At 40.1% G+C, this 20635-nt stretch overlaps 1 protein-coding gene across 6 annotated transcripts in view; it reads left to right on the top strand.

Annotated features, from left to right (window-relative positions):
• USP54 (ubiquitin specific peptidase 54) overlaps nucleotides 1–14027 on the top strand; it is a 104183-nt gene extending 90156 nt beyond the window's left edge. For all 6 annotated transcript variants that reach the window (XM_063337487.1, XM_063337489.1, XM_063337491.1 and 3 more), the window contains 7 exons: nucleotides 628–747; nucleotides 1877–2069; nucleotides 4280–5736; nucleotides 8102–8220; nucleotides 9324–9464; nucleotides 10999–11185; nucleotides 11910–14027. In XM_063337487.1, the coding sequence (XP_063193557.1) occupies nucleotides 628–747; nucleotides 1877–2069; nucleotides 4280–5736; nucleotides 8102–8220; nucleotides 9324–9464; nucleotides 10999–11185; nucleotides 11910–12568 (2876 nt within the window). In that variant the 3' untranslated portion in view covers nucleotides 12569–14027. The remainder of the gene's footprint in view (nucleotides 1–627; nucleotides 748–1876; nucleotides 2070–4279; nucleotides 5737–8101; nucleotides 8221–9323; nucleotides 9465–10998; nucleotides 11186–11909) is intronic.
• The last annotated feature ends 6608 nt before the right edge of the window (nucleotides 14028–20635 follow it).

Below are 20635 nucleotides of genomic sequence, written 5' to 3'. Positions count from 1 at the left end.
TTGTATTCTGTTTGTCTCTTTCAGCAGTTGAGTGTATGCACTGAACACGTGTTTGTAGAAGTATTTGGTGCAGGCATTTACACTTGCACTCAAGTCTGAGTTTTGTTCCCCAGACATCTCAGTTGTTTCAGTTTGTTTCCATTTTGTATGGAAGTAATTGGATATCTGAAGGAGGGACAGATGATTTTTGTCAGGGGACTTAACGTAAAAGGAAAGCCCTGACCTGCTATATTTCTTACTGATATATTTTGGTTTAGATTTAATTCTAAATTTAGATTAATTCCTACTTGACAGAGGTCATCTGAATTGTCTCTGTGATATGTCTATACCATCTTTTGTACTGATTTTGACTGTTGAAAAGAATATAGTAAGCCAGTACAACTCTCTCAAGTAAACAACATTTGACGAAAAGAGCTTGGTTCACATTATTTTACTGTGTGCATGTGAAGCATATCCGGGTGCTCAAGTTGTACTTCTGCTTAGGGAAGGTTAGGTGGTGCGGTCTGGGATATGTGCAGCCTCTGCGAAACTCCATATGTGGAAGAATTTGGCAATCACGAATGGGATGAGGGTAAGTGAGGATTCTGCAATGAATGAAACCAAAATGAAGGGTGCTGCCCATTGCAGGGAGGAGTGATGGCTTTGAGAAGTCGATGCAGGAGGCAGACTCAATCTTTGAAGAGTCGCTGAATCAGGAGCAGAAGGGGGATTGTGCTGCAGCTTTGGCTCTCTGTAACGAAGCTATATGTAAGTAATTCTAACCACCTGAGCTATTGCGCTTTTGACAGTTTACTAATATCATAGAAAAAAGTCTGAAACATTGAATATGGGGATCCAGCTGGTCTTTAAGGAACGTGCAGGGAGACAGAATCTTTCCTTTTTACAAGCATTCCCTTTTAAGGGGTTTAGTCCTATTCCTCTTCATCTGTTTTTTTCATGTTTGCGTTCCTTTTTGTTGTTCTCTCCAGTGCTATGGCAGTAAGAGCACTGGGGTGCTGATGTGCCCTTTTTGGTGCTAAATGGTGCGTTTCAGCAAGCACCTAGTAGGTAACTCCCCTGCCACTTGGTTCTCAATGATTTTTCCCCATCCTCAGGCCAAATTGCAAAGGGCATTAAGCTCCCCTGTTTCTTGTGGAGGGTGTAGCATAGGAAGAAAACGGTAGCCCACTCTTTAGTGATCTGGATTAACAGAAATGAGCTATGCTGTACCTGACTTCCATGAAGAAAAGAGCATTAGGACATTGAAGAGCTTAAATGCATTGTGACCTTTGAGAATGTGTGCTATGTGATATCATTTTATTTTCGGTCTTTTTCCATTATGACTGGCTGGCTCTCTCACCCCATGCTCCCCCCTGTCTGTATAGAATGGCTGCAGACAGAGTGGGTAGCTCCTGTGCATTTGCATTTAGAAATTGGCTCTTAGGGAATGCAGAGTAAGGGGCGCAGCATACAGCTGTTGCGAGGCTAATAATCTTCCATTCCAGCAAGGCATATGCTGAATCTCAAATCCCAGCTGGGTATTCCTGTACATAAAGGGAGTCCCAGATATGGAGGGTACAGGAGAAGGGTAGATGACAGAGTGAAGCATCAATGTGGTAGGGTTGGAAAGAGCCCGTGTGAAGGGGATGAGAAGTTGGGCTAAAACATGGATAACTTTTTTTTTATTTATTTATTTTGGTTTAGTTTCAATTAACGTGTTTGGACACCTGGCTAAGCTGAATGTGCATTAATGGAAACAATAGCATCCTTGTGAACTCTTTTGTGGCAGTATTTGCATGGTCCATGTTTTATGTTCTTGCTGCATCTTTTTTTTTTCTTTTTCAATTTTATTCCTTTTTTCTGTTTGTTTTCTGCTATGTTTTCTTTTGCATTTTAGCTAAACTAAGACTTGCCATGCATGATGCCAGCGCTAGCACTCACAGCAGAGCCCTAGTCGATAAGAAGCTGCAAATCAGTATCCGAAAAGCCCGGAGCCTCCAGGATCGCATGCAGCACCAACAGCCATCGCAGCCGCTGTCGCCGCCAACCTGCCACCCACCACAGGGCGGCACCGTGGCCCAGTCTACAAGGTAGTCCGAGTATATCACCTAGACCCAGATCTGAGCTGCATCTATGAGCAGCACAGTCTGGAAAGAAATAGCAAACTATATATGTTCCCCTGGATAGTCCAAATCCTACAGTGTTCCTTTCTGTTATAAGACAGTCAAGTACCCCCTCGCCCCCCACCAGTCTTTATAGAAGAGTTCAATGTGCACGTGTTCAAAATGTGATCTGTGGCAGAGAATTGTAGCAGTCGGTGCCTGGCAGCATCATTGTTTTATGTACCAAGGGAAAGAATACAATAGACAATAACCTGGCTAAAAAGGGGGTGTGTGTTACCATGAAATGTGCAACTGTTTATAATCAGAGCAGTTCTAGGACTCAGTCAGTAAAAGAGTGTACTACAGTAAAAATCTTGCTGTAATTGCTTTTATGTTTGGAACAGCAACCAATGTGTGCTGGTGCTCTGTGGTTTGGAAAGTGTCAAGTACACTGATCTTTTCTTTCTAGTCCACTTCTCTCGTGGTGCACTGGTACAACTCTTGGATCCAGGTCCCGATCCTGTCACCTTGACTACTCTCCCTGATGATGTATCATTCATTTTCTTTCTGTGCTTCCCAGCATCTTGTAGCCTGGCTTAGCAGCCTCTTCAGTGTCTCTTCATGATTCTTCCTTCCATACCAACTTTAACTATAGCATAATTAACTCTCTGCTGTAACTGATCCTTTCTTCCTACCCTCCTTAGCATGCAGCTTAATCCTTCTTTCTTACCATGCCATTCCCTCCTAGCACTAGACCATCCCTATCCAATTTCTAGGCTGTTTCTCGAACTGTCACTTTTCTTCCCTCTCCCTTCTTATATGCTGTATTGTCAGAAGCTTAGGTGAAATCTCAGATGAGAATCGTTTTCTTTTTCTTTTTTAAAATGCCACATACAGCTATATACTAAAACTGAGTTAATTTGCACACCTACCAGGCTATAGTTCATAATGTTCTTTTCTTTTCCTGCAGTAGCTGAATTATATGTAATGAAGGCTGATCTTTTTGTCAATCAGGGGTCCATTATATCCTCTTTTACAGGAGAAGTGCAGAGCCCAAATTATGCATTTTGGCAGATTCTAAGAAAATGAAAGAAAGGAACTTTCTAAAACTAATTTTGTTAATGCTGAACTTGCTCACTGCTGCTCTGTGAAAAGAACATTACTTTTGCAAAAAGTTATATCCAACCAAATGTTAGTATTGCAGCCAGTGAAAAGAATCCATTTGTAGCTGGAGTTCTGGACTCTTGCATTGATATAAATAACATTATAGACAGTGCAAAGTTTGCAATTACTCACAGACAAGGTGATTCTGCGACACATATCAACTAGGTCTTCATGATAACTTTCATCCTATGCATCTCAAGAAGGAAACAAAGCAATGATGTTACCATTTCCTTAAGTTTTCTGTTGGAGTTATTTGTAGCCTGTTGTTTTCTCACAGGCACGTGGACTTGGTACTGTTTCTTCTGTCTGCATATGAAATGCTAACTGAATGCAGAAAAATGCCAAGGACATGTATGACCCAAGGATGTAATTGTCTTGCATTGCTACGTAAAAGTTCACAAAGTATTTTTTTTCTGAAGTATACTTAGAATACAAATTATTACAAAATAATAGTTATATATTTAGCTTGAACTTTATTTAATGTGTTGGATAAATATCTGAAAGATCAGAATACAAAGATGATATGAGAGAAGTTTTGACCCATTCCTTCCATTTGTCAAGTCATTCTTCATTAAGTTGGCTGGAGAGAGGGGACCTTATGGAAATGTTAGTTCATGTTCAGATCATGAATGTGTCCAAAGTATTTTCAAAAATATCTAAGATGTTTATGTTGGAAGCAGTTGTTTTATTTTATATAAATGCTATTTTTACTGTTCCTACAGTTATCCCTAGCCATACGTTCAGTCTGCCGAGCTTAGGTGCTCTACAAGAATACTTTATATAGAGCCTAACTGCAGCAAAATACTCTTTAAAAATATGAAATGTATTCAGTAGATCGGTTATAGGAGAAAATCAGCATTAGAAGCAAAGGACTAACATGTATGTATCTACTGAATTAATGCAAAGTTGTCATCAGAATACAGTTAGCAAAGAAAAATGTGTTGAGGTATATGTCACCTACTACAAGTTCTGTACCCTAGGGATAAACATAAGCAATGACTACTGCTAATCATTTACCCTTCTGTGTGTTTTAGTGAACAGACTGGCCCGCTCCAAGTACTGCTGAGCCAGGAGGTACCACTGGAACCCAACAAAGAAGTGGAATTTGGGTCCAGTTCTTTCTTCCACCCACCTGCTTCCTGCCATGAATTGCACTCATCATTATATCCAGAGTCTTCCTCCTTGCCCCCTTCCGAAAGCAATCCATCCAACAGGATCTCTCCAAACTTCCAGTCTGCTTCTGCTGATTTTCATGACCAAGTTCCCTCTTTTCCCTATAGGCAAGGGTTGGCAGAGAGGTCTGCAAGAACTGAGAATGATGCCCACCATAGTGTGGAATTTGCTGACACCACAGCCACAGGGCCAAAAGACTATAGGGAATGCTGCAGTAGCAGCAAGTTAGAAGAGGTTCATAACATAACGCCTGTTCTCACACCTCAGTACAAATCCAAGGCTAACACAGTAAACTCTGGGTCTTTGCCTGCACTGTTTCCCTGTCCACATCCGCCACAAGCAGCATCTCCTGAAAAAGACAACCATCACAGTCCTTGTTCCAAACTTGCAAGCTCTCCAGTGCGGCCCAGCATTGATCATTTAGGGGCCTATCATGCAATGACCCCTGCAACTTCATCCCCTTCACAACAGTGCTACTTGGATCCTTTGCAGAAAACAAATAAGTACTCCAGAGCAAACAGCCATGAGATTTTATTACCCTCACAGGATGAATATGGCACAGCAGAAGGTTGCAAATCTGAGGCTCTTAGTACAAAGGGACATGTTCGCTCCTTGGCAGAGCAATTTCAGAAAATGCATGCAGTCTCCCAGAGAAAAGGTACTCATGAAAAAGGCTGGATTGCTGCAGTGTGTCAGGATGAGAAGTCTCCAAAATTAACACAAAAATCTTTCATCAACTCTTCATCCTCTGGTTACAGACAGCTAATCCATCAAAACCAAGAGAACAAAACACAGTCTTCTGAAAAATTACACTCAACTGTGGATATTAGGGACAGGGTAGTTTCTTTGGAGGGTTTTAGTGCCCAACATGTTGCTTCTAAGAGTATTTCTTCTCACAGTGAAGAGCTGTGTAGAAGAGGTGGACAGAATATAGCAGACCCTGCACCCTACCTGGAAAGGCACTGTCATGATGGAGGAATGAAACGGGTGGATGATGGAGCTACTGGTAGCATGGTTGCCTCTATGCCTGTGGACCGTTGGGTGGATAATGTTACTAGGTATTACAGTTCTCAGAAGGCTAATAAGAATACTGAATGGCTTCCTGTGCCTGGGAGGAGTCCGCCCCTTTCTGATCAGAGAGCAGTTGGAGATGACTTGAGCAGGATCCCAGTACATCTGCATCCGCAGTGGAATCAAGACACAGAACAGGAGCTCTCAGAACTGGAATCCCTCTATCAGACTAGTCTGCAGGCATCTCAGGCCACTAGGCCATTCTTGGGAAGACAGGACAGTGCTAGGTATCCATTTGACCAATCAGGTAAGAATGATGTAGCTGTTTTTCTTGGTTGACCTGCCTATGTACTCCATTATAGGTGAAGGTGTGTTTTCCAGTCGATTTAGTTAAACGGGCGTGAGTTTGTGCCCAGATGCAGAAAGATTATGGTTGTGGACTCTGAAAGCATTCTTACGACATAAGTAGAGAAAGCAGTGTGATAGCACTGCCTGGGGAGGCTGCAGAGTAGCTGTTGATCTTGGCAAAGAGAACAACATCTGTTAAGAGTAACATAGAAATAATTGATCCTGTTTTCAAGTAGGGAGCTAGCTACTTAGATCAGGCGGTTGAGTTTTTCTGTTTGAAAGTCCTGCGTCACCTCTGGAATTTATTAAACTGTTTCTATGTTTGAAGGTAATGTTCTCTATATTTGTGAATTTTAACTGATTTTATTGTATTTGAGAATTTAGTCTGTACCTGGTTGAGAGGAGTAACTTTTAAAAGTGTTTCCAGATCTATGAGAGTTGAATTTGTGTTTGGCTAGGGACTACCTGCTTTAAATTCTGGAAAATTACTTGTGAAAGCAGCACTGGGAGTACATGATCTGCACTAAGATCCTTGAGACCTTGTGGATTAGTTGGTGCTAAAAGAAAATGAACAGATTCTGTTGCTGGTGGTGAGAACATCCAGCTGTTGCTGGAGACATTCAATTAGAGTCTGATGACAGCAGGCCGGCTCCTCTTAAGCTGATCTAATCTCCTGCCTGAGATAGGGCAACCTTGATTCTCTGCTTAGCACAAGTGAAGCAAATTTCTGTGTAATCTGTGTCATAGCATTAGAGCTATGCATTTTCTGTTTAAATACAAAGCAGCCTGAAACTTGATGGGTACCAAAATAAGAGAGATATGTGTGTGTGTGTGTGTGATATGTATTGCAATACATACACAGACAGATTTTTCCCTTGCCCTGCAGCTACGGAGGTGAAGCCTCCATCGTTCCTGACAAATCAAGCCTGGCTGAGACCAGAGTAAATACTGCAGTAAACTCTTGAACAGGTTTTTATTCAACAGGTTGAGTTTTCTATGAAACATTCTTATCTTGCAGTCTACTGGCAGACCAGGTGACACATCCAAAGGTGGCCATTTCACGTTTGTTATTCTTCTGGTTTTCTTTCAGAGTTAGGCAAGATCTGACCTCACAACCTCTCTTGCATGGGCTTGAATCAGAAGGTCTTATGTGTTCCTACTTAGCTTACTGATTTTTTTAGAAGCTCTTTCTGGAAATCTAACAGGATAAAGCTCAGTTGCTTTAGTGTTAGCTGGAGCTTGAGTTCTGTCATCAAATGCCCCGTTTCTTACACTGACACTTTTCTTGCTTATTTTCCCACTACATATGTGAGGGATGTGAGATATGGATAGTCTTCCAAAGTGAATTTTGTGTTTGAGACCTTTACTTCTGGTTTGCTGTGACTTTCCCATGTATGTTTCTGCAAGTTCTGTATAAAACCAAAAAGTTTCAACCAGTGTATCTACTGTGATGAACTCAATGAAAATCACCTGAGTGGGTCTAGGACAGTGCTTTCTCACTTTTAACTTGGATTATGTATTCATTTTCAAATGCTGTTTAAGCTTTCTGCCCCATATCAACTGGTTTTGTCAGACCTTTGCATTCAGAATCACGGTGAAAATGCCTCTGTTTCATTACTGGAGCTTTACAACGGATTAAAGCAAAGACCTGATCCTCCAAATGCCAACTCAGTGCAGAAAATGTGTTGTTACCAGCACATCACCTTTCTTTATAGAGAGATTTCCTGTGACCATTTTTATTAGGCCATTGATCTGCCTGTCTATTCCATGAGAAATCTTAGTATTGTAACTGTTTGGTGGGGATCGCACTAAAGTGAATTAACTGTAGCAATCCTAGTTAAAAATAAGACTTTTAACTGTTTAACCAGCACAACAAATGGCTGACAAACTGTAGCATTGGCTAGGAACAAGCAGGTGAATGTGTGGGGAACTTAAAGTTGATAAGTCTTGTTTATCCAAAGTACCTTTAGGAAACTTGCTCCTGGTAGCTGTTTTTCTATCTGTTTAGGTCCTCTAAACTGTCTCACTTCTGTATCAAACAAATGCTGGTATGCAGTTAAATCATTTAACTCTTAAATAGTTCAATTAACTGCTCCCCAGAAGCCTGCAAAAGGGCAAGTGAAGCTGGCATGAGTATCCTGATAGACTGTGTCCCCTTGAAATGTTGGGAGTTAGCTTATATATTAATGTTAAAAGGATCTCTTGAGTTGTTGTTCTGTGTGTATAGTCTGTCTGTCTTTGCTGGAGTAAGACCTAAGATAGTCAGAAATGTGCCATAACGTGCAATCAGGTGTTGAATTTAACCATAGCGTTTTCCTTCCCAGTCTCTGCGAACCTGAATGTGAGGAAGCTGCATGCTACGGCTGGCATGGGTCTCTCGAAAACCCCAACAGCAGAGATCGAGCGCAGTCTGTGTGGATCCGCTGTCTCTTCTGTCTCCAAGGTGACTTCTTGTTACTTAAGATGTGCTAGAGGGGGAAAGGTTTGGCCTGTGCAAGTGAAAGAATTTACAGTGGGAGAAGTAGAATACATTACGGCAAAGGTACTGGGGTCATTGATACAAGTGTTAGAGAGAATTCTAAGTGCAGTCTAGCTCAGGATTAATTAGCTAAAAAATGAGTGACTCATGCTACATGCATGCAACCAAATTATCTGAATTCTGACTTTGAGCAACATATCCCTGAAAATGTCAAGATCTAGTCTCTTTGGACACACTGACAAGAACTGCCTTGCATCACAACTTGTGATAACTGCTTCTTGATGTTACCACTTGCAGGGGCACAGACTTTTTTTTTTTAACTGTGTCACTCCATATCTTGAAAGTGGGGGATAATTTAGTATTTGCTACAGTTGGTAGTTGGCCACCTCAGAGCAGGAGAAGATAATTTTTCGTTTTCTAGGGAGAAGCTGTTTAAATAGCTGGCAGTTACGTATCAGTGCCTGTACGTGAAAACCTACAAGTATGTTCAAGGGGAAATGACATTTCCTATAGTACTTCCATACTCCTTAAAGAGAGCTTAAACAGTCTTGTTTATGTAGAACAGACGAAAAGAAAGAAGGAATAAACATTTCCCTTGCTAACATAAAGCTTCCAGCACTCATCAAGTATTCCTTGATTTTTTTCAGTTATGAGAAGACTGTAGTACTTTATGATAGGATGGCTCTCAGCTGCAGCCACGATTATCTCTACAGGGGCAGTGATACCTGTAGCAGCAGTCAGTCGTTTAGGTAGATTCATCCCAGTAGAGACTTTTTGTCCTGGCTTTAGATATTTATAAAAGAATCAATCTCACTTAGACAATCAGTGTATATTTACTAAAGAAACACAGACTATAAGGAATAATATTGTTTAATCACCGGATCCAAACAGACCCATTTGCTTTAAGTTTTCAAGGTAGTACCTTAATGAAGGATTTTAAAAAAGAAAAGGTCATGGACTTTATTGAAGTACAGTCTGTTAGATTTATATTGATCTCTTCCCTATAATTATTATACAAAATTGATATTACAGAGAGCCTTTTCTGAAATGTGTGATATTGTCTGCAGGTCACGTATACCAGAGAACATAGCAGGGAACCAGGAGAGGAGGAAATGTACAGTGCAGAGAATTTCCGTCGCATTGCTCGCAGTCTCAGTGGAACAGTCATCTCAAACAGAGAAGAGACTTTGGTCTCTTCTCACAGTTTTGTAAGTAGAATGATGTGCAGCTTTCCAATGAGCCCTCGTCTGTGTGTAGGGTTGCTGTTTTCTCTGTCTGCGTTTAGTAGCTAACAAACAAGACAGCAGACAACTGAATAATAAGCCATGATGAAAGCTTATCTTTGTGAATTTTTGTTCTCTTTTTGGAAGAAGAATGAGCTTTTATTTGAGTAATAAAGCCATCTTCTTCAGGAGTCATTGCAGACTAGTACCTGCTGCAGCTGGTAAGCATGTGACCTAATATTACTTGCCAGTATCCAAAGACATCCAGTATAAACATTTTCTTCAGTTGACTTAGAGTATTTTCAAGAAAGCTTCTAATACACCTATAATTTTAAAAAGACACGATTAATCATGTGAAAATTTCTGCTCTTTTGTGGTTATATTCAGGAAGTAGCATTTTTAGAGAGTAAAAGTAAGCATAAAGGGAGATAATTTAAGACTTGGTACATGACATGCATCCAGTTACATACAGTAAGTAACTAAAAATAGGGAGATTGATTTTTATATTTTTTTTAATTTTTTCCCCCCTATGTTATCTCTGTTTAAGCAGTTTTAGGTGCAAGTTAAAGCTGCCAGTGAGGAAAACAGTAACAGGTTATTGTTGGTGTTTAGCAACATAGACAGATATAATGTGAAGGTTTGGCTTGGATTTAATTTTTTGTGACCTGTACTTAAGTTTTGATTTGATACCAACTGCATAATAAGTGCAGAAGAGTCTCAGTTGTAAAATCACGTTATTTAGACTTGTTGGTCTGATTCAATCTTTCTGTTGTGTGCCATAAGCTACGAACATGTCAACTTCTGAATGTTTGCTCTTCAGCATGCTTTAGTTGAGGGCTTTAATGCATACCTGGAGGGGCTGGCAGAAGCAATTAAAACCTCTAGCTGCCCAAAGCCCCCTTCTCTGCTGAAGGTTTTTATCCCCACAACAGAAGCAGCTGATAGGATGGCTCTCTGGCACGTTTCTTCAAGTTAGTCACTGGGCTCAAGTCTGTGATGGTTTGTTCATGCCATTCAGCCATCCCTGCGTTGAAGTAGGTACCCCCGAATAGAGGGAAATGGTTTAGCACTGGTTAATTCTTCGGCTGCAACAGGTGAATTTGTTCATAGTCTGGAATTAGAGCTTTCAGTAAAGCCTGCTAGAAAATAGGAAGGAAGGATCAGCAGTACCCTTCTTTATTTTGTGGCTTGTGTAGCATGGCAGTTCCAATACTGACTGGCCTGCCATCGTTCTGTGGATTCAGTTTGTGAACCAAACCGTAAGCCATTGTGTTTGTTTTGGCTTTTTCTCCTTGGTATGTTTCCAGTCAAATGACCCTCCTGAGCAGCCCACTGCTGCAGTAAGAGCCTTACTGGATTGATGCAGTTTTTATGTGTATTTCGTTTTCACATACAGATGCATGTTTTTGTTCCAGTGACTCATTCCTGTCCTTGGATCAACACCATCTTTGCTTGATTCAACCCAACTCTGTGTTTACTCTCATTTTATGTTCTTTTCTCCTTTCTCATTTTATAAAAGGAAGCACCAAATACGAGGAAAATGCCAGTGGACACCAGCCACCGTTCTTGCAGCTCCACTTCCTTTCCTTTCCCCCATGATCCTCCTGTGTTTCCCTTTGATCCCCAGCACAACCCAAACCAGGTGCAGCACCTACCCCATGATGTACTGATGCCCAGCATGGTGGGCAAGGCACGTAAACCGTCAGGTAATCACAGGACTTTTCATCCTCCTTCATGATCAGAAATATCGCTGAAATACAACTCTTCAGATCTTGTCTTTCATAATGATGTTTCACCATCTGCCTGAATTCCTCCAGAAATCTGGAAGGATGAATCACGTTCTCTTTCTTCTTCTCTGCCCTTTTGAGTTGTTCTGTGATTCTGTGTTAAGTGGACATAACAAAAGGGAATAATCTTCATGGAAACATTACGATGACTTTATATAAAATCATATTCACGTTTTTGTGAGGTACTTTCTTTAGTGTAAAAGTAGCAGTAAGACCCAACACCTTGTTGTCATGTATGAGAGTACTTCCACAAGCTACTCATTCCAGCAAATCATACATGTAATTGTGCCAATAGAAATAACTAATTCCTGCATGAGAGTTGTTTTCCTTGTGACAGCCATCAAAACCAGTTTGATCTACTAGCCTTGAAATACTTTGGGCTCCTACTTGATGACACAAGGGCTATTAAAGAAATCGGAAGTTATGTGACAGCAGCTGTGGTAGGATAAGGAGGAAATGCAGTGAGGAAAGTGAATGCTAGAAAGGGTGCGGCTAGCTTTTATTCAGAATTGCATGTCAACCAGTAAGTGGATGTACTGGTGATCTCATTTTTCTTCTGTCGCTTGTTGGCCACAGCTGAAAGTTCTGAGAGGATGAAACAAAAAATATAACTAAGCAAACCCTTTTTTATTTCCCCCCTCAGGAGATCAGAAGAACATCATCCAGAAACTTTTGGTTGTGCCTGACAGGGGTGAAGCTTTCCAAGGTGGAGACTACCCAGGTGTGGCACTGAGCTATGGGAGTCTCCCTTGTGCACCCAAAGGCACCCTCTCCCAGGGGCAAAAGCCTCTTGTTAATCCACATTTAGGAGGTGGAGCATCAAGTGTCTCTGGCCATTGGCTGAACATCAGCTACCCTCCTAGGCAAACAGCCACGTTACCAGATAAACGAACAACGCTCTGGGGGAAACATGCTGGCCAGCCGGGCAAGAGTTTACAGGAAGGCTTCCTCCAGCAGCCTTCACAACGTCAAATGCATGAATCTTATGCCATCGGTTGCAGGCTACCAGCCAGCAAAGACTACAGCACTTTAAGAATACCACATGAGCCTTCTTGGGATCCCGGTGCCTCTCAAGGTTGTCCTGTGCCCCCTTCTTGCGTTAAGGCCCCGGGTCCAAGGAGAGTTGACATGCCCCCAGAAGAAGACTGGCGACAGAACAGCTACACCCCTCAGCCTGTCAGAAGGCGAATGCTGCCAATGCATGGGATGGATGGGACTTTTTCTTCCGCTTCAGAGGCACACAGAAATATGCTGGCTCGAGCAGCAGCAGCTACTGGCACCATGCAAAATAACGGCTGGTGAGATCCCATACACTCCATGAGCCCTAATAAACCGCTCTGTGAACAGACTGTAGCTGTTGCCAGAGCACGGATTACATGGAGACAGCAAACTCTTTCAATCAGTATCTGTGCCAGTTTTGTCTTAAAATGTAGCTATACAGTACGTGGAAACTAATTGCACTGTATTTCATTTCTGACACTACTGAACTGCTGTCTGGATGGAGAATCTTAGCTATTCTAGTCCTGGCCTCTCCTAGCAAAAAAGTGCTATAGGAATGGTAAGCTTCAGGGGCATTGGTTTACGGGTAAGTTCAGAAGTATGCGCATGTTTTGAAGGAAGATGGCCGCTAACAAAAGGACATTTTTAAGGACTGTTTTTCATGAAATGTAGCTTTGGTAAATTCTTCACATAAAAAACTCAATCCTTTTGTTTTCCTCTCCTTCCTCTCTCCTGTTCCTTCCTAAGGGACACAAAAAACTGACCCACCTTCCAGGTTCCAGTAAATCTGCACTTGGCAGGCTGGCAGTTAGTAAAGCAAACGGAGTTTTCAGTATGCTGAGATCTCGGGCAGAGATAGCAGCTGTAGTTGCTGCTGAGGAAGTGGCAGGGAGACATTGTTCATTAGTAAACCAGAATTTTCCCCACTTCCTTAAGGCAAACTAACAATGCTTCAGACAGAAAAGACTGTTAATGCTGCACGCTTAATTACACCAATGTATACACAGAATAAGTTTAACTATTTTAGTGTCAAACATACTTGCTTTTGTAAGTATTTTTCAAATAAATCTATGAAAATAGTTCTATTTACCTGTCTGTGTATGAGCTTTCTTTGCTATTTGGCTTTACTTATTAGTTGGCCTGAAACTGCCAATTTATTGTCTTGTGCAGTAACAAACATGAGTAAATTGTTTATTCTAGTTCATTAACAAAGTTTATGTAATAAATATATATAGATATAGTTAGATTGGAGGAGATGTCTAATTTTGTCCCTGGATTTGATGTGTTTCATCACTACTCCGTGCTTAACTTTCCTCTCATAATGGACAGTAATTAACAGTGTCCTTCGAAAAGTATTTTGAGACTTCTTTGTTGGAGCGAAAACTGCAGAATCTGTGCAAGATGTGTATGCAGGTAGGAGACTTACACAAGAAAAAGTCATTAGAAATGACTGGTGTAGTGAGAAGTGTGATTTTAATGAGTCGCACTCCTGCTCTTACAAATCCTTTCAGGTGTGGTGTTTATGAATTGTTTAAAAACGTGGAGGGTTCTGTGAGATGCTGGGAGTGGGGAGCTGCAGCGGCGGTGGCTCTGGCCCGGGCAGGCAGTGGAAGGTCTTGGCTGCCCTCTAGTGCCTGGTACTCCTGGCTAATCTGCTCTCCCTGTTCCTCTAGGTGAGGGTCTTCGTTTTAATTTAATGTTTTGCACCTCAGTGCCTGATGGAATTTCATCAGTTTTTGCTGTTTAGTCTGAGATTGAGTCTCATGCATTTTAATAAATGTCATTTCTCAGTTTCTTGTTTCTAAATAATTGCTATTGTGTCTGTTATTGTTACAGTCTCCTGTAACTCCATCATTCTATATTGCGTTTTACATCTGGGATTATGTTGCACACTCTTTTGCACTTAACTTTCCCCACTAGGTGTGGTTACTGGAACAAAGCCCCTCTTCTTCCACTCCTCCACATCCCAAAGAAGCCCTACTGACTTTTGACTTTTCACATAATGGTTTTGCCAATTTAATAACATGAAACTTTCAATAGTACTATTTTTTTACTAATTTTCTAAATAAAAAGCAACAGAGTATTATTTAAGGTTTCCCAACAGATATGGAACTGTTAGTCTCTCTCGCTGCACATGGACATGCCGTAGCCAACTGCTAATTTTCTAGCTGTAGAAATTACAATTTTAGGAAGTGACTGCAATGCAGAGGTGGATATTTGAACAGAAACATCCCTGGTGTAGTTTCTCACTCTCTTGTTGGTAGAACAATACTATTGGAGTAAGGGGAATCTGGGAAGCAGCAGTCCCTTTTTGTTTTCAGCTTTTTGTTACCTTCAGGAGTTGGAAAAAGTTCCAGTAGCCCCAGGATGCAACTGAGGACATGGATAAGTATTTGACACTTTGCTCGACTACAGCTCTAAAAAATTCAGGTGGCAGAGTGAGGCTTAAGTAGTCTTGAACTCAATTATCTAAAAAAAATAATCTGCCAAAATAAAATACAAAGTCACCTCCTCAAGAATCAATATGAAGTATGAAACATTTTCAAATAAAGAAAATATGCATGCTTAGATTTATTTTTTTATTTTAAATCCTACCTACTGGGAAGGAGGAAGTACACTCCCATAAAGCTCTGCAGAATAATCCTGCATTGGTGCAATTTACTTAATCATTGGTGGTATCCAGTTTTTCTTTATAAAGGGAACAGCTTTTATTCCGTCATCATAGTTCTGTCTACCAGGTTTCAAAACCAATTTGTAAATGTCCTGTGTATGTTAATTACTTACTATGAAATTAACTCAGAGGCCTGAAAAGGTGGAACGTAACCTCTGAAATACCTCCATACCAAGCAGTGTGTTAGGATTTCAGAATAGAAACAAACTGAAGTAGATTCAACAATATATTTAACATGGGAGAAAACGTGAAGCTGAAAAAACTCTTCTGCTTCATCTGTAGTGTGTGCCTACCAGTCTTAGTGAAGTTAGCAAGTTAATTTTTACCTTGTAATTCATTTGACTAGCTCCTAACTTGCAAGTCTCTTTGATGGGATTTATATTGGCTATTTAAACCCTAGAAAAATCAATTATGTATTAGTTTAATAGCTCACTAAAGTTCACTGTTGCCTATAAGAAGGGTGAGGAGGGAGCTTCCTCGAGGAATTCAGCAGCTATTTTGGAACAGTCTTTTGTCTTTAGAGTTTATAAAATTTGTAAGCTTTGATGCAACATAACCAGGACTTTCTTTGTAAAATATCTGTCACTGGCTGCAGAGCAGGTTAATGGATGGCATTAAGTGAAATGAAACCCCCACAACTCAAATTTACCTTTTAAAAATAATTTAATTTTGGTTCTCCTAAAAATAAAATTCTTACACCCTATATTTATATGATCTCTCATAATAATTTGTGATGTGTTTAGACCCAGCTGTGTCAGGGGCAAAAAAGAGCAATAATACAATGAAGAGTAACTTGGTGTTCTAGAAGTCGCAAATTTGTGTAAACATAATCCCTCTCTATATGGAAAAGGAACTACCTAGCACAGTTCCTTTTCTTGAAGGCAGCAGAGCTTGTGCACGCTGTTTATGGAAATCGTACTCGGACCTGCTGAGCAGCAGATTGTTCAAATGGAGTGTGTGCGGGAGTGTACAGCACTAGCGAGTTGACCAAAATGCACTCGGCTTTAGAGAAGTGAGCTACAAAAGTGCAAGGTAAGTGCCTCGTCCTCCCTAAAAAAAGGCTGCTGCACCCATGTTAAAATGTGGGGAATTTGGGAAAAGGGAAGGAACCATCTTACTGATATTTCCCGTGATTGCTAACATTGCTGAAATTGGCTTACCAGTGACGGTTGCGGTAGGGTGTATGAGGTGTGGGCAGGATTCCGGATAACTGGCAGTCCTGCAGGTTCTGCATCTCATGTCATCTGGGGAGAGGGCCAGGGCAGGGATGTGGGGAGAAGAGAAGAGGGAAAGCAAGAGGGTGGATTGGAATAGGAAGGAGAGGATGGATAGGTGAAGACGACAAATTGAAGGAAGATGTGTCCCTGTTTCCAGAGAACATGCAGTAATTGGTCTGTCTGAATTTTCTTTCCGTCTTTTAATGGATAGATTCCTGTGCAGAGAGGGCCCTTGGCACCGGTCTGCCTCTGGAGCTTTTGAGAAGGGAAGATTGACTGATGCAGACAGTAGGCAATGTTCTTTATAGGAATCTCTAATAATGTTCATGCCATGGTAAATGGAACTGTGCAGAAACACTTACATACCACTGCTATATGTATAAATAGACAGACGTTCGGCAAACAGCGTAGGTTAAGTTAGTGTTTATGCCAGCTGGGGCAAAGATAAAAATGTGCTTGTGTTTTATGAATACCTCACTTAAGTTAGATGCATTCTGGAGGCTCCTACCACTGTGCTGTCTTCGGTTTAGCACTATGGGTGGCAAAAAGCAAGTGTGAGATTTTCATCCATCTGTGCTTGCCGCTTCTAGCATTTTATCACTGCATAGTCCGGAACCTTTTCAAGCCTACTTGGATATCTGTATATCTATGTAGCTCCTTTTATGCTAGTTTTTCCACCGTCACTAACTATCACTGATCACCTTTAAAGCCTCAGAAAATGTTTTAGAAAAAGCATGCTCAATTAATTATATTTTTTTTATCCTCTTGTACTACTGCTGAAATTCTTTTCTATCCGCATCGTTCTTCTAGTTCATTGAAGGATTTTTTTTTTTTTACCCTTCAAACCACCAAAAAATATAACTTGGAAATGTTTTTAAGCTTGCTGTTTGATTAATAGAAAAATGCCAATTAAGACGAGCTATATAGTCACCTCGGAACACTGAATATGTTTGCTAGCATATTTATGGAAGCAGATGCAAATGAACGAGTTCAGCTGAAGAAACCTAAACTTCCTTATTGGCATCAATAGCATTGTTTAGTATTCATTCTTGAGTGAGTAAGCACTGAATAGACTCGTGAATAGGAAGATCCAAGTGACTATTTGTAAACTAACTTACATTAGATTTATTGAAGGAGGGTTATCTTGAGTTTGGGATGGCCCAGTCCCAGGTGATTCACCAGTGAATCATAGGCTTGAGAAGCTTTATGTGTGTATATATCACTAATAAAAACTATTTTAAATACAAGTGCATGAGAAAAGTGAGTACAATGAAGCTGTACTTTAGTAATAAATCTAAGAATCATTTCATATTATTAAATTCTAGCTTAACTTTTTTACTAATCAGGCAAAGTGATTTTGATGGCAGCCTAGGGTTATCTATCATTCCAGGGTTTTTATTCAAAATTTATAGCAGTTAATTGCTACGTGACTGTCAGTTGAGGGAGTTCCAAACATAGAACTCTTGCTAATTAGAAAAAAAAAAAAAAAAATCTATTCAAGATTGTCTGAAGTATCTTAGAGCACACTAAAGCATGAGAATGTTAACGTGCGATGTCAATGTGAAGAGTAAACAGTAGCTGAACACAAATAACTTGCTTTGGTTTACAAATCTTGACTTACTAACCTTGAATTACTTGGCTGTAATGCTGCACATAAGGCTAATTTAACTAATGAATGCATATTTCTACTTCTCTTGTCTGATCAGGTGTTGGTTGTGAGAGAGAGATATACATCTCTCTCATAGCTTATATGCCATTTGAAAAATCTCTAGGTTCTGTTTGCTGTGGAGCTACACGTTTTATTGATTGAAAACCATTTGCTTTAAAATTCCTGTAGCTCCAATACAGCATACTAAACTTCAGCTTTTTTTAAAGCTTCAGACAGACTTCTTTTTTTTTTTTTGTTATATTATACAACAATCAAATGCAAGTTAACATTATACCATTGTCAGCTAAAAGTTTTTGGAAATCAGGTACGTTTTTTTAAGTATGTTTAAGAAGAAAAAACTGTTTGTTTATGTATTAATTGTTCCTAATTGGGTGAAATAATGCATAAATAAATTTTCCCTTTGCTCTGGTAGTTCAGTTAGTTTCTCCAGAGACAAAAAAAACTCAGTCGATGTTAAAGCAATTTCAGCGCTGGAGACTGGTTTTGGTTGACTGCCCGTAGAGGCTTAAAAGAAGCTATTTAATACAGCAGATAGAAGAGTCAGGTGTTACGACAGCTTACTCACCTGAAGAGGGAGAGGAAGGACTGTGCACGAGAGTCTCAACTGATTTTTCACAATAAACTACTAATTTGAACACAAGGATGTAATTCATATGAAATGCTGACATAGTACAGACCAGAAAATAAATTTATAACATCTTCTCAAAGTTTTTTTTGTGGGGGAAGCCCACATCTCTCCAGTGGTTTTATAGTTTTTTAGTTGCATATAGAGTTACTGGGACAAAAAACCTAGTAGAAAAGCTTTTAAATCCTTATGTGTGATTAATTTGGGGTATCCTTTTCTGCGTTCATTTAACTGTTAATTACGGCCTCAAGTTTGCCCAGTTATGAGGGTCACTTTTTGCTCAACCCCTTCTTAATCTATCCAGTCCCAATGGAACAGTTAATTCTTATTAATACTTAATGGTGTTTGGTCTCAGTAGCTTGATAAAAGGATGCAGAGGGGTAGGTTGGAGGCATAGATGTGTTTGTGAGAAGAGTGCATGCTCTCTTCAGAAACTGAGTCGTCATATCTCTGCCTTTTGTGGGTTTGTTCCCCCCACAGTTTCCTTTAAAATTGCTTAATGGGATTTCCCTGATCTGTAGGACATTGTGTTCATGGATCAACATGCTTCATCAAAGTTTAAAAAAAAAAAAAAGTAAAATATCACACTGTTTTACATCATAGTTCCTGTTGTAGAGCAACAAGATTGGGTTTTTTTTTAATAAGGTCCTATACGCAGACCTGCTTACCTTAAATACTTTGTCAGTTAAGTCTCTTGCTTGTGGAGGCTCTGAGAAAACTAGAGAGAACACAAAGGAGGGCAGCAAAAAGCAGAGTGAACTCAATTTTTAGAGTGAGTAGAGGTGACTGGATCATAGTCTATTAATATCATCAAGGTAGTAAGATAAATGAAGAGAGGGAATTGCTTGGTCTCAGATGGTAGGAGAAAGAGCAATTGCTTAAGGCTAAGGAAGGAAAAGTTTGAACTAGATAGTAAGGGCGGGGGAAGGAATGCTTTAAGCAGAGCAAGTGAGCAATGCTTTGAAGAACCTAAGGAAGAGTTTGAGGTACCATCACTCCAGAAGTGTGAGATTTAAATTAGAGATGTGGCTGATAGGTTTTGGTATGAAAAAAATCACCTAAAATTCTAGAGTCAGGCTAAGTGGTGCAGGCTGGGTTGCCTTACCCTGTTTTTTACAGCTGTGATATGATGCAAGGAATGACTGTGGCCTTGACTATCTTTTTCTGTGTAGTCTGTCCTTCCACAGCCTCTTCGTAGAGGTTATTGGGAAATGAAGGAAAAGTGTGCAGGAAAGGAGTGTAAAAGGAGAGAACTGTAACAGTCCAGTAATGTGCAATTTATACCAGCAACTATCTGATAATTTGGTTTTGGTTTGTGGGTTTTGGGGTTTTTTGTTTATTTTTTTCTTTTTCTTTTTAAGTCAGTGCAGCTTCTCAATACTGGATAACATTGGCAGCTAGAGTATTGCAGTGATGATTTTGTGGTGCTGGAGAAAATGGCTTAAGACTATGCTTTCAGCTTTTCTGAATGATGCCCTTGTGTTATGAATAGTAAGGTTTGCCATAAAAAACTGCCTTGGCACAGCAGGGAAATCTCATGTCCTCTTAAAAGAAAGCTTTCAGGTATTCATATTGAAACTCAGTACAGCAATATGTCAAAATGTATTTAAAATAAAATGTGGTTTGTTCTGAGACAGTCTCACAGTTTATAGAAACCGTGATACCATTTCTGGCAATTCAGAAAGGTCGGTTTCAAGCAGTCACTAATGAGAGTCAATGAAATGGAACAACCTCTTAAAAGTTTTGTCTTCCTCATCTTGTTCTCCTGCTTACAGCACGTCTTCGCCTCTCAGACCTGGTTTATCTCTGCAAGATTTGCTCTATGCATCTTTCTCTTGGGATCTGGAATATATCTCTCTCTCCTGTGATTCAATTTCCTTCTTAGAGTTTTCAAAAAGTCCTTGTTGGGTAATTAGATGATTCTGGGACATTGCATTGTGCCAGTTTTAAAGATATGTCGCTGCTAGAGTCAGAAGGGACTGTTCCAGTCATCTGACCTTCTACATGAGATGGTTACAGAATTCCACATAGTCGGTTTTATGTCTAACTTCTGTCTGAACTTTAATAAACTGCACTTCTTGTCTGAGGTGACAATTTACTAAAACATAGTTGCTGCTATATCTTGCAGTACTTGGTGTCAGAAAAGTCTAGGTTTTAACATAACACCATTTTGTTTAAATATCCTTTG

Source organism: Chroicocephalus ridibundus, chromosome 6 (assembly GCF_963924245.1).
Source record: "Chroicocephalus ridibundus chromosome 6, bChrRid1.1, whole genome shotgun sequence".
Classification (NCBI taxonomy): domain Eukaryota; kingdom Metazoa; phylum Chordata; class Aves; order Charadriiformes; family Laridae; genus Chroicocephalus; species Chroicocephalus ridibundus.
The sequence above is the reverse complement of the archived record's forward strand: the minus strand, read 5'-3'. Positions and strand labels throughout refer to the sequence as shown.